This window comes from Crocuta crocuta, unplaced genomic scaffold (assembly GCF_008692635.1).
Source record: "Crocuta crocuta isolate KB4526 unplaced genomic scaffold, BGI_CrCroc_1.0 scaffold317, whole genome shotgun sequence".
Classification (NCBI taxonomy): domain Eukaryota; kingdom Metazoa; phylum Chordata; class Mammalia; order Carnivora; family Hyaenidae; genus Crocuta; species Crocuta crocuta.
The window spans coordinates 1953342-1981239 of record NW_027530984.1 but is presented as its reverse complement, the minus strand read 5'-3'; the positions used below and the strand labels follow the sequence as shown (position 1 = coordinate 1981239).

The following is a 27898-nucleotide window of genomic DNA, read 5'->3' as shown; positions in this document are numbered from 1 at the left end:
TTTTAATGCATTCTCTGTTCAGTTCTTGAATATCTTGGATGAATAGTACTATTCAAAAGAGAAAAAGAGATTCTTACATTTAAGTTCTAAGAACTTATTTTCTTTTAAGATTAATAATAATTTTAAGATCTTTCACATGACATACCTCTATATCAAGAGGCAGATATGTCCTATGAGCATTAGAACTCATTTAATTCAAGCTTTTTTTTAGAGTTATAAAATTGGCTTAAATCAGATACATTAGCTGAGTTTAAATAATGATAATTTCAATTAAAAATACTTATGAAAAATTAGTGATTTATAATTATGATAGCTTAATTATAGCAGTACATTTTATTATGCAAATAAAACATAAATTAAGGTGACCTTTTGTAGGATTTTAAGTTTAGTCAGGAAATGACTTCTACTTATTACAAAAGGATCATGTTTATATTTTCACATGAAGAATTCAATTTTCTATGGAAGGATCTGGAGAAGTGTTTTCATTTTGTGCGGTAATGCTCTGTGAGTATATGCATAGCAGTGAATCAGAATTTGTACTCAACAGCCATGGTACACTTTGTCCTTTCCTACTCGTACATTTGTAATATGTGTGCCCAAAGGATTACATATTGTTTATTAATACATTATATGTCATTTCCTCACTTCACTTGGCTAGTGCTTTGAAATGGTAATCTAATCTGAAACACTTCTTTGTGGTCTATGAAATCATTTTTCCCCCCACTGAGTTCTAAGGTCCAGTGATTCTATATTACCTGGTAGAGATGATTCTTTATTCATCTTTGTATGTTGCCTTTCCCAAGCATATCCAGTTAGAGTTAGAATGTGAAAATTCATAAAACAAGCCATTCATATGTTAATATATTAAAAAGAGTTATCTAAAATACTTTATGAGCTACATGCTGCTTTACAGTCTCCTAAACTTAGCTGGAGATTCTAGATGACCAGGGAGCTCTGGTAACTGTTTTTAAAATTCAGTATTCATTCGAATCTACCATGCAAAATAGCCACAGGAAACTTTTCCTGTTGTTAACATTTTATAAGCGCCAGTCCAGGGAAAAAAGATGAAACACTAATCCTTGCATACTATACAGATAGCTAACCTATTTTATTTTGACACTTAACTTTAATACTTTTTACAGTAAAATTATAAATTATAACTCATATAACTTAAAGTTGGTTACAATTATAATTAATAGCTATTTAAAGGCAAATAATAAATACCTTGTATGCTCTTATGTGGTTCAGTGCTGATCTTCAAACTAAAAATTTTCCGTATCTATTTCAAAAGCAGTATTTATATTCATTAGTAAATTTGCCAAGGATTTGTTGAGCATTTACTATGTATCTGGTACTATTCTCAGAACATGGAATACAGTTTTGAATAAAACAAAGACTCCTGTCCTCAGGGAACTTTACATTCTGGACAGATAATGAACAATGAGGATAATAAATAAACGTATTATAAGATATGCTAAAGTGTGATAAGGGCAATGGAGAAAAGAAAAAGTAGAACAGTACTATACTTTGTACCTTGTACCTTGTACAGAGGATATACAAGGGGGAAGGCCGAAGTGAGGAAGCTCTAGCTTTCCATTTTAAATACGCTGGTGTCTCAGTCTGTGTGCACTGCCATAACAAAATACCATAGGCTTAAACAACAGAAATCTTTCTCACAGACGCTAGAAGTCTAAGAACTGAGTTCCAGTCAGTTTGTTATGTGGTGGGAGCTCTATTCCTGGCTGGCAGAAGGCTTCCTTCTTGTTGTTCTCATATGGCTTTTCCCCAGTGCATGTGCAAGAGGGAGAGAGCTACCTTTCTGGTGTTACTTCTTACAAGAACACTAAGTTTATTGGGTTAAAGCTCAACCTGTATGGCTTCGTTTAATGTTAATTACTTCCTTACTCCAAGTACAGTCACACTGAGAGTTTAGGGCTTCAACACATGACTTTCGGAGGAACACATCTATTCAGTCCAAAAGAACGGGTCAGTGTAGGCTTCATTGAGAAGGTGATACTTGAGCAAACCTCTGAATGGCTAGTCAGATAGATATGAAAGGGAAACAGCCTTTCCAATCACAAGAGGAAGCTGGTGCAAAAAACCCTGTGACCTGGTATGCTCCAAGAACAACAACGAGGCCCGTCTGGCTTCAGTGGACTGAGATGGAGATTGAATTGGAATTCAGCGCATTAACAGGGAATCAGGGTGTTAATGAAGATAGGACCAGATCACAGAGGCCACTGGAAGGACTTTGGCTTTTTCTTGTGAGAGATGAGGATGATTTTAGGTAGAAAAGTAATATTTAAAAGGCGTACTCTTCCGGCTACATTGAAAATAGATGGGAGGACGACAAGGGTGGATCCAAGAAGACTTGCTAGGCGTCTATACAATCATTTACACAAAACAAGATGCTGACCTGGCTCAGGGTACTAGCAGCGAAGGGGATGAGAGGTGAATACACAAAGTTTTGAATAGTATAAGAATCCCCGAATACTCACTATTTAAATGTAATAATTTTTAACATTTTGTCCAATTTGTTTTATTTATGCATTTGTTCTTTAATTTTTAGTATTTTAAAGTAAATAACAGAAAGCATGATGTCCCCCATTTAGTTTGTTTCTCTAATAAGTATATTTCTTTTATACTGTCACAGCTAAATAAAATTAATGATAAGTCCGTGATTTTATATGTTGCGATATGCACTTTCACATCATCTTCAGATTTTTTTTCTTCATATTATGTTTGAATCGGGGTCCAAAATGAGATTCATATGTTATTTTCTATTGTTTTGTCTCTTAATCTCTTTTTCTTTATCCTCTTTTTACCCCTTATGTCATGGACACATTAAGGCAACCAGATAGATTCCTCTAAAGGAGGTCACATATTCTACATTGTCTGATCGCTTTCTCTTGGTGTGATTTAATTTTTTCCTCCTGCCTCTACTTTCTTATAAATTAGAAATAAAATCTAAACGTTTGAATATTCACGATTAACATTTTTGGCAAGGATATTTTGCAGATGTTTCTGCCTAGATTCAAATACATCTCATCAGGAGGTGTATAATAGCTGGTTGTCTCATTTCAATGTTAGAACTGATCAGTGAGCTTAGTTGTAGTGACAGCATGATCCCTCATTGGAAAGTTGGGTTTTTTTCCCTTTGTTGTAACTAGCAAATAGTCTGTAGGATGATAGTTTAGCATCCTGTTCTACCCAGTTCCCTAACAACCTTCCTCCTATTCATTAAGGATGCATTTATAATTGTTACCTAAATCAATTATTTTATTAGGAGTGAAAGACTAATTTCTAATTATATTATTCCTTCCACACTAATTAAACTGAAGTCTCTTCTAAAGAGGAGGCTTATTGCCTTAACTAGAACTATTTTTTTTAATTCATAAAATACATTTTGTCTGAGAAAGCTAAAGGAAAAAATGCTTAATTTTTTTCCTTTTAATTACAGACTTTTAAAGTAAGGAAACGGTAGTTTGGCTATAACCAGTATTTACAAGTTAAAAGTAATTTTTTAATATTTTTTATTTCTCCTTCACTAAATAATATTAGTACTTGTGGATTCTTAGATATTGAATCTATTTCCACCAATTTCAACTTTTATTCATTGTAAAATTTAAATTGTTTCTTCTACGGCCAGTAGGAACTTCTGCAAGGAGATCTTTTATTCTTTCCATACCATTCACCTTTGATAGCTTCTTAGTTTTCTTGCCCCACTAGATGTCACAAATTCATTTTGTTTTCTAATCACACTTTGGAATTACTATCTCTGAAACTTCTTCTGGTTTTTTTTTTATGTTTATTTTATTTTTTTGAAAGAGAGAGTACANTTTGTTTTCTAATCACACTTTGGAATTACTATCTCTGAAACTTCTTCTGGTTTTTTTTTTTATGTTTATTTTATTTTTTTGAAAGAGAGAGTACGATTTGGGGGAGGGGCAGAGAGAGAGGGAGACACAGAATCTAAAGCAGGCTCCAGGCTCTGAGTTGCCAGCACAAAGCCTGATGCAGGGCTCCAACTCACCAACCATGAGATCATGACCTGAGCTGAAATCAAGCGCTTAACCGACTGAGCAACCCATATGCCCCAACCCCTCGTTTCTTTTAGTGAAAAGTATATATATCTTGAAGGCACAAGCGACAAGATTTCCTCAGAGACTGTGGATATGTTCTATGAGAGAAAGAAAGAGTCAAGCATGACTACAAAGTTTTTGGACTAAGCAACTAGATCAATGAAGTTACCATCAACTAAGAAGTAGAAAGGTTCTGTTGAAAGGAAGGAATTACAGGAGTTCAGCATTGAATATTGATTTTGAAATTTTAATTACATGTCTAAATAAAGATGTATATTGGCAATTGCATATTCATGTCTGGAGTTCAACAGATAGCAATTAAGTAGTCATCATCATATAGATGAAAATTAAAACCATGAGGCTGCATGGGCTCACTAGGGTGGTAAGTTTAGGTAGAAAAAAAGAAGAGGTACAAGGGCTAAGCCCCAGATTTAGAATCTCTGGGAAAGGAAGGGAAACAAGCACATTTGTACACTTTATTAGCATTCTTGAGAAATATACCAAGAAAATATCCTTCTGTGTTTTGAGACCCACATAGTATTTCATAATCATAATTAATAATAATGTTTTACTCCTTCCTCTTCTCCAGGTGAAGGACTTTCAGAAAGAACTGTAGAAATTATTCTCTCAGTCACTTTGTGTATCCTTTCAATCATTCTTCTTGGAACCGCTATTTTTGCATTTGCAAGGTAAGATTTATTTGTACTCACATTCCTAAGATGCTTACGGACATTATTTAGTCATAGTCCAATCAGGAGTCAGAAGCCATAATAGTTACTTGAATGAGGAATATTTAATAAAAAGAAGTTGCTAACTAGTAGAAATAGTTGATTACCATAAGGGGAAAAAGAACTCTAAAGAGTCCAGAAATAGTGAGTACAACACAGCAGTTGCTCTCTTAAGGCTGAGGAAGAAAGGACAATAAGGGAACTAAGAATTAGAAGTCTCACTCCAAAGCTTGACATGGAATGTCTAGCACAGGCACGTGCAGCCTATCACCTATCAGTAGGCAAAGAAATATGACAGAGGGAGGGGCTGGAGTTATTCTGTTGAAGCTAACCATCATTAATGGAGAGTAGACAGGCTGGAATTGGTCTGTAGAAACAGCTCACTCTTGCTGGATGACGTGGGTGGGCTGAGCCGCTTGGAATCATTCACCAATGGGAAGAGCCTGCACTTAGGAGGCAGCTGGCACTCATCGAGGTGGGCTGCTGGGCTTCCACAATGAATAATGACAATGCAGCCCTGGAACACACCAGGGAAGTATCTTCCAGTCCCTCTTGCCTTGAAGGTCACTCTACACTCTAGTATTCTCCACTGACAAAACTCAACATCCCACCAGCTGGCAAAGGGGAAGTATTAGGGTGTAGAGTCTAACCTCAGTATCACAAAGCAGGCAAAGAAGGGAAGGTTTAAAACTAAGAGACAATAAAGTGATAACAGAAAAGCAGAAGGTACTAGGATTTTTGCATTTTTAAAAATAATTTATAACTATGATAGGTTTAATGAAAAATATCGTAATCAAATCTGACTTTTAAATATACAGAAAAGATCGTTTTTACATGATCTCTTTTGAGATCACGACATTTAAAGATGTCCATTTTCCTTGCATGATGAGCCCCTTTTTCCTGTTTACTTTACCAATGAGTCTGTGCTACATTTTCCAAGGGCCCCTTTAAATTCTCAGTATTAGCCTCCTAATTCCCTTGCCATTTGCAGGGCCTCAGGGGAAATCTTAGTTATGGTCCTAAAATCTAGCCATAAAGTAGTTTGCTGACTTAAAAGGACCTTACACTGCAAAAATGACCATGACACTAATTTCCTAAGTAGCTCAATAGGCTCTGTTTTTATTTTATCTGAAGAATGTTATCCTGTATTCTGCATGCCATGCATCATCTGTTTTACCTTGAACCTCTTAAATCATCATTTTGATGGTTAATTTGAAGAACTCTTGAAAAAAAATATTTTTCTTATTTTGTGTACTGTTCTGAGAGTCAGCCAGAAGATGGTGAAAGTCATTATTCTAGTTTTAGAGACATATTATTATTATATGATATCTTCCTTTCAATATGAATATGGCTGAATCATGTCCCTGAGAGATATGTCTCAGCCATATTCAGATTCTTTCCTTGCTCTGAACTCTTTTCTGATTTTTCATTTCCTAACAGGATGAATTCCTTATGTGGGCAAGAAATACTCCCCTCTTACTCTCTACAACTTCCCAACATACTTCTCTTTGGCCAGATAGGTCTGTCCTCACCAGAACATTCCTTAGGCTTTTACACAACTCTGCTTTTGTCCCATCAACCAGAAATGTGCTGCCCCCTCCTTCTCGTTCTGGAGCATTTAAATCAAATCTCACTTTTTTAACTTCCTAACAATAATAATAGTTGTTGAATTATAATTTGGATTTTTTAAATTTTTATGCATTTTCTACACTTAGATCTTGCTTCTCACCTAAATTGTAATATTCTTGAGGATAACTGTATTTTATACCTTCTATACCATCCTTAATATATAACTCATAATAAATAATAAATGTTTGAAATGCGATAGATAGGGGTGCCTGGGTGGCTCAGTCGGTTAAGCATCCAACTTCTGCTCAGGTCACAATCTTATGGTTCATGGGTTCAGCCTTGTGTTGGGCTCTGTGTTGACAACTAGCTCAGAGCCTGGAGCCTGCTTCAGATTCTATATCTCCCTCTCTCACTGACCCTCCTCTGCTCTCTCTCGCTCTCTCTCTCAGAAATATATAAAACATTAAAAAAATTTTAAATAAAAAATTTAAAAAAAGAAATGCGATAGAATAGCTAAATATCACTTTATAATATCCATACTGTGGTATGGGGCGTAAAATGACAGAGCTTTGATTAGAGATTAAATTCTCAGATTCTGGTGGCTCTTATTTTTGAACCCTAGTTTTCTGAATGTAAGGGTAACATTTTATGCTTTGCAATATTTTTGTAAAAACCCAATGAGGCAATTCAAAACATATTTCCATACGTTTTTCATGCATGTAGAAATGTATCATGCATATAAAAACAATGGGACATTGTCCTTTAGTATTGGTGATGATAGCAAGGAGCTATTTCCCCTTTGGCACACTTTCTTTTTATGACCAATCTGTGAGACAGCTAAAGAGAGGAAAAACAAGCTAACAGCATTGGTTTCATTGGCTCGATATTTTAAATTTGCTAGTGACCAAACCCTTAATCAACTAATGCTTATCAAAATTTGAAATTTCACCAAAGCAACATGTTAAAGGAGTATGGTGGAATAGGTTTATGGAATTAAAGCAAGAAAAAGAAGTTGAGTAGGTATAAATTTGCAACATATTCAGAGAAATGACCCCAACAAAGAAATGATTTGACTAATATCTTAAAAAGAAAACAAAACCTAAGTTTATATGCTTTCTATGATACTTGCGTTTTGGACTTTACTACACTTTTTCTAGAATTCGACAGAAGCAGAAAGAAGGTGGCACATACTCTCCTCGGGATGCAGAAATTATTGACACTAAATTCAAGCTGGATCAGCTCATCACAGTGGCAGACCTGGAACTGAAGGGCGAGAGATTAACGCGGTGAGCACACTCCTCTTGGCGAACAGTGGTTCAGAGGGCCTGGAGCCATGACCCTATTCTGACCTATGCTTGTTGGAAGTGTTTGTGGGGCTCCTATTTACACAGGTCATAGAGATCTTCTTTCAAAGGGTGACCTCCATCTTCTGCACACTTCTCACTGGTGTTCGGAGAATCACTTAATCTTCCGTATGCTTTGAGTTCAATATGAACCTTGGACTATAATATTCAACCAAGCTTTTATTTTTTTTCCTGAGACAAATATTTTTACACATTAAGCCTTTAAAATTATGTTTAATAATGATGCACTTCATATGATTTCTTTTTATGGGTTTTCTGGAGGTATCCATATTTTTAAATCACAATTTTAAATAAACTTGTAATTACTCGATATTGTTTATATCATTTTTATAAAAGCCTTTCTCATAACTCTTTATTTTAGTGTAAGATTACATTAAAAGTCCATCTTGTATATTAACACTTTATTTTTTAAATTGCTTCGTATTTAAAAATTAAATATAAAGTAAAAATTACATTTGGAAGGAAAAGTGCATCATCAATATGTGTTGGAAATAGTAAAGTGGTTAATTTTAAAGAGTATTTTAAATCCTTTTAAAATCATTAAAAATTATTCAAAATGTTGGCACATTTGAAAAATACATCTATTAAGATAATTCATCAAATTCTTAATAAAAACTGTCATCCAGCTATTATAACAAGTTTAGATCCAATATTTTGTGATACTTGTAAGCACATTATAGTTGCTACAAAATACATGCAAAACTCTTCTGGACTTTAAAAAATTATTATTAAATGTTGAAATATGTCATCAAAATTTCTGAGCTTAGAAAGGAATTGTTTATAGTTGTCGTTTAGCAAAGCTCGTCTTTACTAAATCTTTACCAAATAGATTGACTTTGAAAGAATATTTCCAGCATGTCTGAAAATATCTAATATGTGCTGTAGTGGGAAGTACCATGTGATAAGCAGGGCCCTTCCAAATACCTAAAAATGAAAGTCGTTCAGTTTTATCACTAAATTAGAAGGAAATTTGGTTTGTTAAAGAGAAAAACTTACTTCTTTATGTTTAGGTATTTACCTTAGTTTATGTTCTAATAAAGATTGTTTCTATGGATACAACAAAATGGATAGTGCTCCAAAGAACATGTGTAAGATGGTTATATATTATCCAGGACATAGTTTTCCACGTACGAAATGTTATGTATAAAAAGATCAAGAGATCTTCAGGGTAACCTGCTAAAGTTAAGCCATATGGTAGGAGCAATAGAACATTCCAGTATTAGTGTATGTCTTGGTGCTAAAAGGGTCACCCTGCATGGTAAAAAGAAATTTCTTCTCCTTTCTCTCTGGGGACCAACTGAATTTCTATAGTGTTCCCCCAACTCCCCTTCTGTACCACTTTTTAAATTTTTTGTGTCCCCTCTATGGGCCTGGAGCCTCATTCTCTTCTACACCCAAAAGTACAAGGGATCAAACATCAACTCTCTCCGTGCAATTAATTTCAGTTGTTTGAACAATTTAGTTGAGTCTGTTCATCTTAAAATGTGAAATTCTAAGTGTCCAAACACTTTAAGAATCTTTATTGATCCCCCAACAGTCCTTACGAGGTAGATCTTTAGGAGATATGACACAATAATGAGAAAAAAGCCAGTCAGTATTAAAGTATTCTTGATCAAGGAGGTTACCATTCTAGGCAGGCTATGGTGAGGTTAGATCCCCTAAGCTCTGTGTGTTTTCACAGCGTGGCCTTTCCTGCACTTCTGAACACAGCCATTATCTAAAAGCTGTAAGGTTTTTTTCTGAACAGTGTGTCGTGGCAGCTGAATGGAAAGGTGGATAAGGATGGCATAGATTGTTTGTTATTGGGTTTTTATAAATTAGGGACTGCCTTACTTAACCTTAACTCCAAATTATTTATTTTCCTGCTTCCATGTTTATTTATGTATATGTGGCTTTATTTGTAAATTGATGTAGAGGTGTCTTTCAAGTATAATTCAAATAATTTTTATTTACTTTTACACATAGAAAATTAGCATATATTGCCCCCAGTAATAGCAAAGTTGGAAATTTTAGTTTCTATGCTTTTTACTTTCTCATTTTTGTTATGATTCCAGCATTCCTGAATGTAAAACATTCTTATTTGTAATTTCAGTGGTACATAATTATATCCCCTGCTTGATTCATTGCAGAAATTTATTAAAATAACTATCGAGTGGTTTGGGGATTAACTCTTCATTACAAAGACCTGTCTCCAGCTTTACTACACCTTGAAGGTTTTTCATGTTAACAAGGTCATTAATACATTAGGCACTAAGTCTAAAAAAAGATGACGAACAGATACATAATTAGTCATGTGTACATATGCAAGGGGCCATCCTTCTGTGAAGCTCTAGAGCTCTTCACTTGTCTTTGAGGGGCTGGAAGATCGAAATCTATTCAAAGTCATACAGGTCCTGAGAGTAGAGCCAAAGACACAGATAGTATATTCCGAGAGTAATGAATCAGAGAGTTTGAGTTAGCTTCTAAATTGTTGAGTAACTTATGCCATATGTCTTTGCTATTTGCAGCAAAGAACTTAGATGATTTCTTTTCAACCTACCCAGCTACCATATGCTCTCTCTGCTTGAGATGTAGACACATTCTTTCCCCTCCAACCTGCCCACTCTTTCCAGTAATTGGACTAGCAGTTTTCCTCAGTGTCCTATGTCTTGACATGTCCATAAGAGAAATGATAAAAGAAGAATATCTAATCATAATTAAAATATTTATTTTAGGGATTATCTAGTTGACAAAGGGTCATTATAATGCTTGTACTAAATCTTGTCAAGGATTTTTTTATACTTAAGAAGGTATTTATTTTATGATCCATGCCTGCATATTTATTTACATGGTGAGATTCGTCCTGTAATTTTTGTATGAGTAAACTCTCATTATTTAATTATACTGTACCTTGTTGCACAAAGAATCTGAAGAAGAATTCTCGCACATTATACTTTTTCTTTGCGAAAGAAAATAAGACTCAAAGATTTAGTTCTCTGTAACTCCATGAGAACATTCATGATAGGACAAGATAATGTTTTAAATTCTTATTTGAAATGACAACTGTATACTTTCCTCATGCACATTTTATATTTAAGTTTAGACATGGAAGATATATTTCTTAGGAAGAGTATCTAAAATTTGGGCTCATCTATTCCATATTTACCAGTTTAGAAAATGACCCTTGGGGTTTGTTATTTGTAAACAAATGAACAACATGCCATTTTGTGATGGCTCCTTTGAAACAGCCATTTAGCCAGTGGATGTGAGAAAGGTTTCTAGGAGGAGATATTGGCAAGATCAGCAAACACTCAGGTGAAGCAGATCAGGATCTTCAAGATTGCAGAGACCAGCTGGTCCTGTGGATTACTTTAAACAATGTCACTGCAACACAAATTCCCTTCCTAACCCAACAGAATGTTCACAAGCTAAGTATTTGATTGACAGACACTAAATTTCTTCCAAGCCTCAACTGTTCCCTCCAAATTTTGTGCATCATTCCATATTAATTATCTTGCCTGTTTTACTTGAGTGAATGTAATGGTGCATTAATTAGACTCAAGTCCCAGTCATGAGTGGAATTAAAATTCTCAACAAAATAAAGCAAACAACTGAATTGCCACTTTGAGAGTATCTTTCTTTCTTCAATAACTTAAGAAGCATGCATGTTGAATTTTTGTTAAATGTATATGTCTTAAGGAATCTTAACCATTTAAAAGAATTCTATGAATGTGTTTTGCAAACTGTAAATCAGAATACATTTGGAATTGTTATTGTTATTTACAATCTTTATAAAATTAAAAATCACTTCAGTCTACTTTTACATAGAGGGTTTGGTAACATAATAATTGCTGCTGTTTATGAACAATTTCTATGTGTTAAATTCTATGTGTAATGATCTCACTTAATTCTTTTAATCCTTTGTGGCGGGTACTCTTATCCCCATCTTACAAATAAAAACAAAGGGTGTTTAAAGAATTTAAGTAACTGTCCAAAGTCATAGACCTAGTAAATAGGAGAGCCAGGATGCAAGCCCAGGTCTGTTTGACTCAGATGTTATCAAGATACGCCTATATCTGTGTGTGTGTGTGTGTGTGTGTACTCTGAAGCATACTAGATGAAATCAATAACACCCCTCTTAAAAAGACAAGGCCCCCATGGTATCTTTCTTCAAGCAGTTTTTCTATGCATAGAAATGATTCTAAGGGAAGAAATGCTTCTTTCAAATTATTTCTCCTTTAGTGATAAGGGGCAAAGGAGTGATGGCATTTTAGTCTAGGTTCAAACTTGCAGAAACTAAAAAATCTTTAATAGTCCAAGTCTTACTGTACCTTCATTAAGAATACATAATATTTGACTGATATATGAAACCCTATGTAAAATTGTTAGCCTTTTAATTGTCATCAGTTCTTTGACAGTCTCTGGTCATTAATTTTTCTTCCATCTTAAACCATTTTGCAAACAATAGCAAAAATACATGAATCCAGACAAGAAATGTCTGACCATGTGAATTCAGGACAAGAACGTCCTGAATTGGAATGAAGCTCAAGATATTTAATGCTCATATTTTTGTAGTAGCAAAAACTAATCCAGTGTGTTCATGTACTAAATAAATAATGAATCTTTACTTCCAGATATTCTTCATTTTTCTTTAGACGCAAGGAGATTTTTGTCATCCAGTAAGTTACTGTGGTGATGCAGAGCTCGGTTGTGATTGTTTTCATCTTCTCAGGTGGTGTGCTCTATATTTTTTAACATATTATATTGAGCGTTTTGTGGTTTAATATGCTACTTTTTTCCAAAGCCAAAGGGAAAAAAAGCCCTATGCTTTCTCAGTACAATATATCCTCTATAATTTGCATGCTATTGATATGGTAAAGTTAACCTTATCAAAATGCACATTGACTCATACTGTGCATGTCCTGAGAATTTGCTGTGTTCTCATGTGATGTTAGCTTTGATAGTAACATAAGTTTTCAGCTAGATTTCTTCACATGCATCTTGTGTTATCATTACCATGATACAAAGCTGAGTTCTCCATCTGACAGATGGAGTCTGGGTCCACACTTCACACAAGCTCATTTCAACTACTGCAGGTGGTAATCTGTAAAGACCAAGACAATGAAATTTCCCATTCTGTGCCTCTGGGGCATACACAGAGTGGCACATTTCATGGAATCTGTACTTTTGCCCTAACCAATGGGTAGCCAACGGAGCATGCTTTCAGGCACTTCTCTAATGCTTGGAAATGCCATTTGTATGCTAGCACAAAACTTGCTTTATACATTCTGAGGATAGCATAACAAAATGTCAGCATTACCAGGGACCCCAGCAACTGATTGAGTGCCCCAGAGATAATCAGTTTATTCATGCAAATAATATGAATGGAGGCAAAGAACGAAAATGCATTTGATTTCAAAATCCCTAATCTATTACAGAGGAGTCAGTCTCCATGAGCCACATGCCTGGATGGGGCCAAGGCTCTTGACATTCTCATTGATCATGAATAGTACTCAGCATGATTAAAACAGTGGAAGCCAGGACTATTTCTACTCTAATCATATTTAGCATTTTGGATTCATAGGTAACCTTGTTTTACTTCATATTAACAAATTGCCAAGTTCCCACTGACAGAATTAAAATAGTTTTATAAAAATACATTTTCCTCAAAGGACCTGCATGATCAGATTCAGTTGTCAAAGTAAGACTCTGTCGAACTAAAGGTTCAAGTGATCACATCATACATAAAATATCCATTTCCAACCAGCATTCAAAGCTGACCTCTCAGCATTCCAGATTCACAAGAAGTGTGGTTGAGCAACCCTGCCCCCTGCCAAATATCCTTTTTTGTCATCATTAAACAAAATTCTTTTTTTTTTTTTTGCTTTATGCCATTAATGTCCCAGAGAAGAATACTTCCATTTTTATAGAATCATCACTGTTTCTCCTCTAACACCAAATTTCCTCTCTTAGACTTAGTAGTGGTCTGCTTAGAGCCCTTACTTTGATAGGGGTAAACATATTTAGTTTGGATTCATCAGAACCTTTATAGAACACCTCTTCATAAATCATATTTGCTAAAGTAGATGTACTCTTCTTCAAAATTTAGCTTTCTGAGTTTACCTTCTAACCCTTAACTGAAGAACTTCAGTGCTAACCTGCCTTGCTAGATAATAATAGTTCAAGGTAGAAGCATTTCTTTTTAGATGATATTACGTTATATGTGTCATCTTCATTAAATTCTCACTGAAAGTCTGTGCCCACCTCTTCAAACAGCTGTCAGCAATTTCTTCAGCTTCTCTATCTACTCCTTCTGCCCCAAGGTAGCTAAGCTTATGCCCATGGCTATAATCTAAGATATGTGGTAGACAAGATAAAACATCTATCAAGAATTTGTTTTCAAAAGTACTAATGTGAAAAGAATTCATAATAATGAAAATACAACTCTTGCCTCCTTGGGAATCTTCTCTCAGCTCTTTTATGTTAGGAAGAATGTTGCTTTTCCTTATCTATCTAGAAATCCATTTTATCTTGTTTGAGTAAAATAAGGATCAATCAGGAACCTATCAAGTGCCAGGCACTGTTCTAGACAATAGACATACTGGGGTGAAAAAGGAAGGGCATTGCCTCCAAAGAGCTGCCCTTCAAATATCTAAGCTCTTATAATACCTGTTTATCTTTACAGATATGAGGAAATATACTGAGAAAGTCCTTAGATATCACTAACTGTTTTTCTAATTAAATAAGAACTATATTACACTACTTATTCAAGTGGTATGTTTACCTTATAAGGTGAGGTTTTAGAGTCAGCTGTATAGTACTGGCTATTAGTTAGGATAATAATAATTTTTAACATTTTTTACAAGTTTACTGAGAAATAATCAACATGGTTCGCTGTATAAGTTGAAGGTGTGCAGCATGATGGTTTGGTTTACATTTATTGTAAAATAATTACCACAATATATATATTATTCATATAGCTACAATAAAATTGTATATGTATATTATATCAACAATTGTATATGTATATATATATACAACAAAAAGAAAAGATAGATGAAAAGAGAAAAGAAATATTCTCCTTGTGATGAGAACTCTTAGGATCTATTTTTTTTAACAACTTTCAAATGTACCATGTAGCACTTAGCCATAGTTATTGTACTGTACCTTACATCCCTAGTACTTCTTTATCTTATTACTGGAAGTTTGTGTCCTTTGACCACCTTTCTCCAGTTCTCACTCCCCTCCACCCTCTGCCCCTCATGACCACAAATCTGATCTCTTTCTCTATGGATTTGTGTTTGTTTGTTTTTTAGTTTCTACATATAAGTGAGATCATATAGTATTTGTCTTTCACGGTCTGACGTATTTCACTTAGTGTAACACCTTCAAGACCGTCCATGTTGTTACACATGGCAAGATTTCCTCTTTTTTAGGATAGGATAGGATTTCCTCTTTTATACACACACACACACACACACACACACACGTATATATGCCACAACTTTTATACCCTTTCACCCTCTGATGAGCAGTTAGTTTGTTTCCATAGCTTGGCTCTTATAAATAATGCTGCCATGAACATGGGGGTGCAGATGTCTTTTTGAGTTAGTGTTTTCATCTCCTTTGGACATTCCTGGATGTAGAGTTGCTGTATTATATGGTAGCTATATTTTCAATTTTTCAAGAATTGGTTAAATTTATATTAAGGACCAAAGAAAAATTATTGGTGATTTGATAAAACAATGAAGAAGGATGTGAAAGAATACTTTTTCAAAGCCTAAAACAATAGGAAAAGACAAAACTTGAGACACCTTTGAAATCAATAGAGTAAATGCTATGATAAGTAATAGGATATGATTGTAGAAGTAGATGTAAATGCTGGGACAATTGATGGCTGATTGAAATTTATAAATTAAAAATTCACACTCAACATTTTCTAAAACTTGGGAAAAATTCATTAAGATATTTTCCCAGAAAGATTCTTAACAATATTCTATTTGATTATGAAGTACGTTGTTAGTGTGACAAATATATACTTTGAATCAATGCATTAAATTTGAGGTTCCTTTGTTTTTAACCTAAGTAGAAAACATGAAGTTTCTCAATTTACCCTGTGCCACTGGTAATGCTGATTTAAGCTGCTCATCTATCGACTATCATCCATTGCTCTCTATTTGGACTATATTTTATAATTCCCTATAGATTTCAACTAATTGACCTTGAGAGAAAGCTGAGTCTCTGTGACAATATGGTCTTCAATCACCACTGCCAACATAAATAAATGGTTCCTCTCTGAATCTATCAAGAGTAATCTGAGTGGAATTTAAGTTTTTGATAGACTTTTAAAAAATGAGCCCAGACACAAAATAATACCCTTTTCAACAAAAAGGACTAGGATTTAAGACAGCTAAGATTCATGTAATAAAAAGTGTTTAGCCCTTCCTGTTGGAAAGTGGTCAGTTATCTTATTGAAATCTGGACAATTCCCAAATTGATTTATATAATAATGAACTGAATATGATTTGACAGTATCTTCACTATTGTAAGTGAATAAAATAAGGGTTAAAATAAAGATACCATCCCAGTCTAAAATTCTCCCTATGTAACACATTAGGTTTTTAAAAAATTAATAAAAAGTTTGCTATTTGAGTGTCTTTGAGTATCTTCACAGATCACTTGATTTGGAAATAACACTCCTTCTGAAATAACATTGCTGACTTTCATGCACATTAATTTCGATGGATTTTTTATGCTTATCTAAACAAGCAATTTTTCCTAGAAGAATTAAATTTTCTCATCAGTAAAAGCCAATGCTTTTTTGTATTATGCCCCACCTTCTTTTCTAGTTCCCTGTATAAATTGTTCAAATTAATTTTTTCTATTTAAAAACAGACTTTAAAACCTATAATTAAATTTAGAATGCAGCCAATTCTTAAAGAAAAAAATGCACCTATATAGTATGAAGCTAAGTATCAAAGCATTGATACGGATACTATAGACAACAACAAAAATATTTTTTATTTGAATAGTCAGGCAATATGTGCTAAACTGTCTTCTCAATTTAAGCCATCCACATAGGTATTTCAATTTCAGGTCACACATACTGGTAACATAAGCATAGACTGGAAAATTACATAAAAATTAGACTTTAGAAGTCTCATTTCTCATATTACATAAATACAAATGTGAAGAATAGGTTACATAAAGCGACTGGGTCTAGATAAAGAGAGTGATACAAAGGAAAATAAAGCCAAAACACTTGTTACTGGTTTTTTTGAAGTCTATCTTTTTATTAGTTGGGTAGGAAAGATTATTTTATTATTTATATAGCTAATTTCCTATGAAGTATCTAGCTCCTGTTAACTTCTAATGTTAGGGGATCTAATATGGCTTTGGTTAGACTCATGTAGTGTTTATACATACATCTATTGATCACACCTATCTAAAACTTCTGAGAATACTCAATTGCTTTCTATTTTAGCAGAAAATTAATTCACTTCATATAGTCTCATAATAATTAGAGTATTTATGTTTAGCTTTCTATATATCCTAGTCTGAATGCATCCACAATTTTTATATTTAATGATTTATATTTATATAAATATAGACTGAATAAGGTTACAAGGGACTTATAGCAAAACCGAGTTTAATCCTGCCCCTGCCTTCAGGTATACATGAACCTCATGTATACCCTTAATATATGTACTTATACAGCCACAATATGAGTGTAAAGTGATTTGTCCACAGAAATTTGGTTTTATAAAGAGAAGAAGGTATTTTCTTTACAATAGAACAGAGTAAGGTCCACAGAAGAATTAACATTTGAATCAGCTATGGAGGAATGAGTAGGATCTGGTTGTGCAAAAACACCTGAGATGGTACAAACGGAGAGGGAGGGATGCTAGAGAACCTGTGGAGAACAAACAGGGTGTGTGAAAAGTCGTTGGAAGGAATAGCATTACAAATGCAGGCATGATGAGAAATGCGTTCACATGATAACGTGAAAACTGAATTATTACAGTCTTTATGTTATTAGAGACTTCTTTGGAATCTTGGATTGAGAACTAGAAAGGGGGATTTGGTTTTGAAGTCTGTATATTTATGACCATTCTTTTTAAGTCTTCTCCTAATTAAGAAGACTAAAATAGGAAACCTAGCTGCTTAATTTAGCACATTCTACCCAGTTTTGAGTAAAATTAAGATAGGGTATTCTTTTAGAAACAAAAAAAAAATTCTTTCTTTATTATCAGCATGAATTATAAGACAGATGGGTAAGAGGAGCTTGAGTTTTCCAAATAAAGTAGAAATAGCAACTCTAATACTAATGATAGTGACTACTATTTATGCATTGCTTCCAAAGCTAAGGGGATTTCTAAGCATTTTACATACATGAGCTTGAATTACATATGCTTACCTTATTTTCCAAATTAGGAAATGAGGCACAGAAAGATTAAGTGACTTGCTTAAGGTACTGTAGCTGGTAATTGTTGGAGCCCATATTTGAAGCCAATAAGGGCATCATATTTTATAGTAAGGAAAGAATTCACAAATATTCACCTGAATCTAATAGTTAGCCAGTTATAGTTGAAAATTAGTATCTTTAGAGATGCCTAGGTAGCTCAGTCAGTTAAGCATCTGACTTTTGATCTCAGCTCAGGTCATGATTTCATGGTTTGCAAGATTGAGCCCTGTGTTGGGCTCTGCACTGACACCATGGAGCCTTCTTTCTCTCCCACTCTCTCTGCTCCTCCCCTGCTCTCTCTCTCTCTCTCTTTCTCTCTCTCTCTCTCAAAATAAATAAATAAGCTTTAAAGAAATAAATATAAATAAATTTTAAAAAATAAAATTAGTATCTTTAGAGAGATTTTTCAAATGTAAAATAAAATGATAGTAAAAAAAGAAACATTCTGTAATGTTTTTCACTGTAAAGAAATGATAAAAGAAAAAAATTTTATTAAATTTATTATAATTTCTAAGTGAAAATAGACATCATTAATGAGAATAAGAGCCAGGATGGGAATAATTGGTGGTTTAACTATTTCTTGCTCTTTTATATTCTAATATGATTATTCATGTTTAATGTATTTTGAGGATTTCATGAACATATTCTGATTCTTCAAATACCTTATTAATGGCTGTGCAGAAACTAGCCCTAATTGAGATTCTAGATGACTCAGTAAAAATATTTTGTCATTACTGCCTCAAATAATTTTGGATGCTCTGGGAAAAGACTCTTCCTACTACAGGATGGCATCTGACTGTCCTTAAATAGTTGGACCGTGAATCTGTCATTAAATTTGATGTAATATGTTTGAATTTCACCATTCAGAAGTTGATATGAAATCAATCTCCATGCAACTCAAGAATTTCCATTTCTATGTGGTAGCAGGGAAATTGGTCTTGCTAATTCAAATATCTCATTCATATTTCTATCTTAAGTTCAGTTAATGAAGAATGCCTAACCTAACTGTGTTTCCTGGCTCTAAGGAATATCATGGCCTACGAGCATTGGGACATCAGGCACCTGAGGGGACTTGGGTAGTATGGGTCTAGCCCGTGATTATATTTTTTCTTGCTAGTCTTTGCTGAAGAGTAATTATTTCCAACAGGGATTGATTATTGCCTCAGTCCCTTCTCTATCTGTTACTATGTCAGAAGTATTTCTCTAATTCAGATCTCTGTCTTCCTTTTCCAAACCCAAAATCAAAGATTCTGGTTCAGTAGCCCATTCAGCCATCTCCATATTCATTTAGTTAAAAATTTCTCTGTTGCCTTCTTAGAATCACTCTAGGGTATCATGGGAAGCTTACAAGTTCATCCACCGAGACTTTGCTCAAACATTACTGTTTTATCACTGTGATGCCATGTTTGATAACAGGACACTCTATGAGGTTATACCCTAAGAAGCTGGGAGATGCCTTCTTCTCCTTGAGAACACCTAAAACCTTAGCCAAGATTTCTATTATTCTTCTAGGTAGTACTTGCTCCTGTATCCCCATATTTTTCACCAGTTCCTATATTGTAATAAAATGGACTTTTTTAACTCATTTTTTATTCATTGTACCCACCCCTTTTGACCATTTTTATAGTATTCTTCATGCTACATCTTTCAATCTAATTATTTCCTTTTGTTTGTTCTTTACCTCAAAGCTACATCTTCTTATAAATATTTTCATTTAAAGAGTACAGTAAAATCATCCTTGATTATATTTAAATTTTAAAACTTTGAAAAATCTATATGTTAATTCATCTTATTTCATTATAGTTTGTGCCGTTTGTGGTTTTGCGGTGCTAATCGATTGTGCATGACAAACGTGTTATTGAAGATGTGCTCATCTCTGATTTTGTGTGTGATGCATAGTCTATTTAACTGTTCAGAATTATTTCAGGTTTTTTTCAGAGTATAAATAACTTGACCGATGAACTGTCACAGGAGATATGTCTAAAGTAACTGAAAGAATTGTGATTTTTTATGGTTACATACTCATCAAAACTCACTCATGAAATAAAATTTAGATGATATGATGTCATTTTTCAAAGATTCAATCTCCCTAGTTAAGCACTCTCTGTGAACAAAGAAAATATTTTTAAAATCTCTCTCAGACCCTAAATACACTATGCAATGTATTTAAAAAAGACCTGTTTATAACATGGTACTCCAAATGCCCAACAATATAAAAGAGTACCATATCTTGAGAGGGAAACAAAGTTATTATTATCTGCCATATTTGGATCCAAATAATATAATTTAAACAATTGAAGTGGAATTTAAAATAATGATCACCTATCAGTTAAAGACAGAACACATCATACATTACTGATTTAATATATTTTTCTGATTTTAGTCTAGAACTCTTTCAGAAAGAACTATACTCTCAACTTACAATGCATTTAACACAATCTCTGTTGCAGGTTGCTTAGTTATAGAAAATCCATCAAGTAAGTTTGTTAAATATCTTTTCTTCTTTTTGAATATCAATGCTAGATTCACTGATTCAATGAATCTTAATGTGTGGTTCCTTTCTCATATGTTTGCTTGAAAAACCTCCAAGCTGGATATAAATCATAAAAGCATGACTAATTGCATGGTAACTGGAGAAATGCTTTCTCTCTCTCTGGGGTGAAGCCTGCATGTCTGTATTTTAGCTTGGGAAGTAATACGGGGATATTTAAACTCCTTAGGGTTTAAAAACCATGTCATTATGAGAATGAGGTCACTGCAATATTTTATATCTTCTAAAACCTTGTAATGTATAAAATGTTTTCTGTATGACAAAGAGGTATTACGTGCTTTAGGATTCCATGATAACTTTATGCCCTTATATTTACTTGAAAAACTTTCTTCATTAAAATGTGAAATCATTCATTAAAAGTCACTTAATAATTGAAAGAATTTTGTGCTGGGAGACAAAGAAAGCAAACTTACAGGGGAGAAGTTAATTTTGTAAATATGACAGAGTGACTTTAAAGGGCTGTGTGGTTTATGGGGTTTGAAGTGTCTGCTGTTCTGTGACTCATTAACTGTACAGCCAGTGCCATGCTAAAGCGAAAGAACTCAATCTAATGTGGTAACATTTATACCTTTCTTTGCTTGGAGGCCGGTGAGCAAGAAATCCTTCCTGCAACACGTTGAAGAGCTTTGCACAAACAACAACCTAAAGTTTCAAGAAGAATTTTCGGTATGTTACTAGCAGTTGTCACAACATTGCCAGACCTCCAGTCGTTTCATGTGTCACATTTCATGTCCATTTTAAGCAAGCAAGGCCATGAAGGACTGTGGCCTTGATAATCAATACCCAATTACCAGGTTGATTGTTTGGATAGTAATGTTACACGAAGTGGCCTCTGGTGTAACCCGAATGGAATTATTCACCTACTGTGTGAGGAAAAGGTGCTCTTCTTCAGACCTCCCCAGGAATGGCAGCCTGGCCTCATTTCTTCTCTCTTTCATCCAGAAGGATGGGAATCTGGAATGCTATATTCATTGGACTTTGCAAGACTTGTTATGCTATAAATGTGGTTTTATAGTTAAATAATTATTTTAGAGACCCAGTAATTCCATTTTTACCTGCTTAGTTTATGTTAGAGATGTAGATGAACATGAGAACAGAACATGATATTTCCAGAAACTATAAGAATAATATTATTTCTAGAACTATCCACAAGTAAAAATACCTGTGTTTTATGAGGCCTATTTTTAAGTTACAATGAAATAAATACTATACCACATTACTCAGAATAATGTGAAGTTAAGAACATTCCACTTTAATACTATTTAGAAGTTAAGATTAATTTTATTGGATTCAGCATTCTATATACCTATAAAATTGAAATTATAATAGTGCATAAGGTATATGTCAGACCTATAAATAAGCCTTTTTAAAACTTGTGTGAATCTTTCCAAACTTAGCTGATTATTTTGTATTATATAAGTAAAATGGATTTCTAAATGTCACCGAAAACTTTATTTCTTTTTTTCCATGAAATTTTTAGTGTGTGAACTTATGAAACAAAGAATTAAGCAATTGGCTTGAATAATTCAGGATTATAATATTTCAGCCTCTCAGGGAATAATAACAAAATGTGAGAAGATTAATGGTACTTCCTACAGCTCTTTGGTTATGCTTCTTAAGTAATATTGGTCTGGACTTAACAAAATCGATGGTACCATAAAACTTTTCTTAGCATTTACACAGCAAGAACTCTCAATTTTTCAGGAACAAAAGTGTAATCTCACTAGAATAGGAGCGAATATAATTACATTATGCATGACTGAGTAGATGAAAAGTTTTATTGGCAATAACATTTTCACATGTATTATACCGAGAAAGTTTCTAGTTCAACTTTTTTGGAGATCATGGTTTTGAGAGCTTGTTTTTTATGTAAATATATAGGCAAACTGTATGTATTATATAAACTATATATGTAAGGAACTTTTTAAAATTGTTTTTATCTTAATACTGTATTAAGCTTTCAAAGCAAAATTATATTTTAGTAAATAAGTGCATATTTGATAAACTTTATAGCTCAGGCCATACTCACTTATACTTTACATATTTATAAGCTCCTATATGATAGGCATTGTATTTAGCATATTGATATATATCAAATCGACACTTAATAGCCAAGTGACTTTGGGAAAATCACTTAAACTCTTTCTTCCTCAATATCTTCATTCGTAAGATAGTAATATTTAACTCACTGAGTTGTGAATGCTAAAATGATTGAATGTGTGTAACACTAAGAATAGTGGCTGACACAAGTATTAGCTACTATGATGATGACTTCTACCATAAAAGAAGCTCATACTATGATAAGACATGCACAAAAAATACATAAATACACTGTATCATGATAGAAATATGCAAGGAAAAGTGAGAAATGACTCTATTTGGATAGCAGTCAGAAAAGGCTTTACAAAAAGGTGACCTTTGAGATGAACTTTAGGACAAGCAGAAGACCAACAGACAGATAAAGGAGGAAGGGTTAAAGATGCAAAACACTCCCAACTCATCTAGGATCCCACTGAAAATAGCAAACAGTAAGAGAAAGAGTTGAATAGCATGGGGGAAGGCCCTATGTTCCCTGATAAGATAAAGGCTTCCAAGTATAACATTACTATCCAAACAGTCAACCTGGTAATTGGGTATTGATTATCAAGGCCACAGTCATTTAAATCTATAAGTGGAAACTTCTATGTGAAAAAATTACAAAATACAAGTACCACTTTTCAGATGATTTCCATCTCGCCTTTGTTTCTGCCTCTATTTCTTTGTCTCTTACAAATATGCTGACATATACTCCTACCACCGGGACACAAAGAAGCTGTTCTAGGATTCCCTACTTGGCTAAAAAATTTTTTCTAAGCCTTTTGTGCCAACACACCAGATTTCAGATGCTTGCACTCTTTTTCTCCTCTAACCCATATCCACATGCAAAAGACTGTCCGGATTTTCTTTCTGAGGAAAAATAAGGAGGAAAGGGAGAATTACCTAATTAAAAGAAATTGTTTATAATGATGTTGAAAAAAATGTAAAAAACACACACTTTTAATACTTTTTAAGGAAGGCAGGCAAGTTGAGACATTTCTAAAATGGAAAACTATAAACTTTGTAAATATAAATCACTGCTTAACAAAATAATGAACACATTTTCTGGCACCAACTTTCTTAATGAAGAATGGATAGTATCATGACTTTCTTTTACCACAATGTCAATAATGGATCTCCTTGACCCTTCCTCTGTGTCTGATAATTCTTAATCGCACCTTTGCATTCCAGTATCGATTTAACAATGCCTACTGAGAACAGGAATTGACCTTTGGCATCTTCTTAAACTGACCAGTGTTGTACCAATTAATGGGCATGAAATCACACTGCCCGAGGAGAAAAAACAAAAAATAAATCACTGAACTCCCTTCCCCTACTAAGTAGACATTAAAATATTAAATGATCCTCAGTGTGTACCTGATGAAACCATAAGTAAAGTATGGAAAAGGGTTATTATTAACATGGTTGCCACATCTTAGAGCTTCCCAAAATACAAAGAAATTATCCCAGAAAGAGCAATAGCCCAACAGACCAATTATTTTCAAGATATTTTCAGTAAACTTTTACATAGGTTCATTACTATTAATTTGACCTTGTTTCTGAAGAATAGTGTTATTAAGTAGAATTTCTCATTTTCCTCTGAAATAAATCTAAACTTTGCAATAACTTCACTCCACAGGAATTACCAAAATTTCTTCAGGATCTTTCCTCAACTGATGCTGATCTGCCTTGGAACAGAGCGAAAAATCGCTTTCCGAATATAAAACCATGTATGTGCACTTACTGCCTCTGGTTCTGCCTGCAAAGTGCTTTAAAATGAGTACCCAATCTTAGCATTTCTATTTCTTAAATCTATTATATATTCATCAAATTACAATAATGCATTTTATTAGCAGTAATTTTCAAATTGTATCTCTTTTGCTTTGTTAATATTTATTGAAATTAATGTACATAATTTTCAGCTTGTTCACACAAAGTTCACTTATGCAGGTGCAAGAAACTGTAGACCTAATAGTTTCTTAGCTTTGTAATTTTACCCAAGTAATGAACCTCTCTAGCATCTTCCTACAGATCTAGCTCTCAAATGAAAAGAGAAACACGTAACTTTGTGCATTAGTTTCCCTTAAAAGCAGGGCGTGCTTTCTTATGGAATATAAAAAATGCACTGCAGAATACTCACTGAAGATCAGAGTAAATGTATGCTTAACAGGATTGGTTTTACAAAAGAGACAGGGTTGTGCCTCACCAACCAATAGGAAAAGAAACTGGATTATTGTTTTAAGAATTAGTAGTGATGTGAAAGGAAATATATTATATTCCTCTGTTAATAGTAGCTGTATGTTTGATATTAAATTTTTGAACATATGTACCAACTAGCTATATTCTGGTTCAATTCACTTTATACTATGAAATAAACAAGTACTATTTGTGATGTTCTGAAATATTAATAGTGTTTCAAAATCTAGAATTTTAAAATATTCTTAATTTTAATTTAATTAATTTAATTACTTTTAATTTAANTATGTTCTATGCCTTTTCAAAACTATATTGGGACAATTCCTTACTTAAAAATTGAACTCTTCTGTCTAGAAAGACACAGACTTGGAGAAGGATATAATCTCAGAGTGTAAAATCATAAAGGATGTGGATAGGAAGACATGGACCAAATTCTGATATTCTAGAACTCGAGAATAACTGAGGCATGCAGTAAACAAATTTAGGGAAATGTGATATAGGAAGTAGTCATCTAGTGGAATCTGCTAATTCCCAAGAATTAGGATAGGATGAAAATGCAAATAGCTTTAATCACACAAAATCCTTTCTGGAACAAAACAAATCATAAGTAAATGACTTTAGGAGCAAGTTGACAAATCAGACACAATTGTAGGAATTAAGGAATGCTAGTAGACACAATTGTAGGAATTTTAGGAATTAAGGAACCTCTAAATTTTTGTGGCATGATGTTTCTCAACAGATCCTTTTGTTTTTCCTTCCAGAAGGTTCACCTGGGTCAGATGCATTATAATTTAAGAGATAGGGAATTTCTCATGTTTTTATATTTGTCTCTACCTAAATTTCTTCCATACTTGTTTGCTTCATGCTTATTTGACCCTCTTCTGTGGTAAAAAAACAACAACAACAACAAAAAAAACTATAATCTCATTGAAAGACAGTTACCATGGAATATTTAGTATCTATTTACATTCATATATTTGGTCAAAGTGACTTATATCTGTACATATAAAATAAGCAACCAAATATGGCAACTTATTTTCAAAGATCAAAGATACCTAATTTAAAATATGTAGAAATTTGAGCTATTAGCAAGATATTTTTTAAATGTGACATTTCAATCTTTTATTATTAACATCCCAGTGCATTATTATCAGGATTCACTTTATGGCTATGAGAAAATTCAGACCACCTAGCTTTATTACTTTTAGGACAGGAAGTGAATAAGAGTGGTCAATGGAAGTAAATAAACAACCTTAAAACGAGAAGAAGATTTGAGGAACGTGACTGCCCATTTCTTCAAATCTGAGGCTAAAACAAAAAAATAATTGTTAATGGTGGAATTATATTATACATCAAGGATGTTTGGAATATTATAATTAGCATTTCATGCATGTTTCACCTTTACTAGAGTCAAATGGACAATGTCAAATTATTTTCTGCTTTCTTCTTGATTTCAGTCCAGAAAATTTATGGTAATTTTTCGGATAGTGTATTACATCCACATTCAATATCCTTTAATGGATTTATAAGGGAAAACTTTTTCTTAACTATCCTCTTAGAGAATTGGAGGTCCTATAAGAAATAATTTTATTAGGTATATTTCTCTATTCAAAACTCTTACTAAAATAATTTATTAATTCAATGAATACATACTGCCTACTGTATAGTAAAACTGCTAAGAGTGTGTGGCTTTAATAAAACTTCCTGGGCTGCGATCCTGTGTATCTGTTAACTGCCTTTGTGACTGTACATACCATTCAGTGGCGTCCACCTCACGAGCTTATTGTGAGGATTAGATGAAATAATTATGTAACTCACTCTGCCCAGTACTGGAACACGCTCTCAATGTTAGTGCTTATGATTGTTGGTAATCAATAGATAGTTTATTTTTAAAAGCTGCCAACTTTCTTGGTGAATAAGCTTTAGTAACAGGACCTTAGGATCTATAGTCTGGACATAACAAGCCTACTTCCCTAACCTGGGTTAGAAGGTGAGCTATAAACTCACAGCCATCTCTATGGGCCCGTGTACCCCTGCCACACACACACAGAGTACAAGCAAATGAGATGTTTAAACTAAATATATTCTCCCACTGTGCTTGCAGAGAAGCCATTAAGCTGAAGAAACATTTTTTTCTCCCGTAGAGAATGAATTCATTTTAATAGACTCTGAATTTTAGTGTGAGCCAGCTTAGTGAAGTGCATTGTTTCCCTTAGTAATGTAGGAAGTAGGATTTCAAATATCACAGTACATTATAGAAGATATTAGCTTACAGGGCTTTAAGGTACTAGAATTAGCAGCAAATGCTTGCAGAAGAGATTTCCAAATCTCTGTTTGACAGGACACTATGACCTTCAGAAATGTTCCAACACCACGAAGAAAAGTTTAGCTTGCTGTTGACTCAGATAGTTATAAGCAGGCATATCAAATGAATAGAAACCTGATGGCTTCCCTTCCTAAGTTACAGGACTAGCCTCGATGTCATTAAAATGGTTAGATCACACCAAATTCAAAGTCTTTGGAGCATAAATCATTTGCATAAATTTGCTTAAACATTCCCCATCTGTAAACATATTAGGCCGATCATTTTAACTCCAACAATACAGAATAGTCACTTAACAAGTAACATGTGTTTAAGTTTTACGAACATGAGAACATGTATCAAGTTCTACTCAGCTTTATAAGTTCCATAAGCTTTCACATAAGTTTTCCTCAAGAAGATTTTACAAAAGAAATATTATAACTATATATTATAGGTTAGGTAATAAAGGAAAAGAGAAGTTAAGGAATTCTCCCAAGTCCCTTCATATGGTAGATAACAGATGACTCATCTGGAATTCAAACCCAAAGCCATTTACTGATTTTTCCTCCACTACCAAGTGTCTTCC

At 33.7% G+C, this 27898-nt stretch overlaps 1 protein-coding gene across 1 annotated transcript in view; it reads left to right on the top strand.

Moving 5' to 3' along the window:
• Nucleotides 1-27898, top strand: part of PTPRQ (protein tyrosine phosphatase receptor type Q) — a 188623-nt gene that overhangs the window by 141627 nt on the left and 19098 nt on the right. The window contains exons 34-38 of the mRNA XM_077770183.1: nucleotides 4672-4771; nucleotides 7537-7665; nucleotides 20638-20664; nucleotides 21323-21404; nucleotides 24454-24544. Of these exons, the coding sequence (XP_077626309.1) occupies nucleotides 4672-4771; nucleotides 7537-7665; nucleotides 20638-20664; nucleotides 21323-21404; nucleotides 24454-24544 (429 nt within the window). The remainder of the gene's footprint in view (nucleotides 1-4671; nucleotides 4772-7536; nucleotides 7666-20637; nucleotides 20665-21322; nucleotides 21405-24453; nucleotides 24545-27898) is intronic.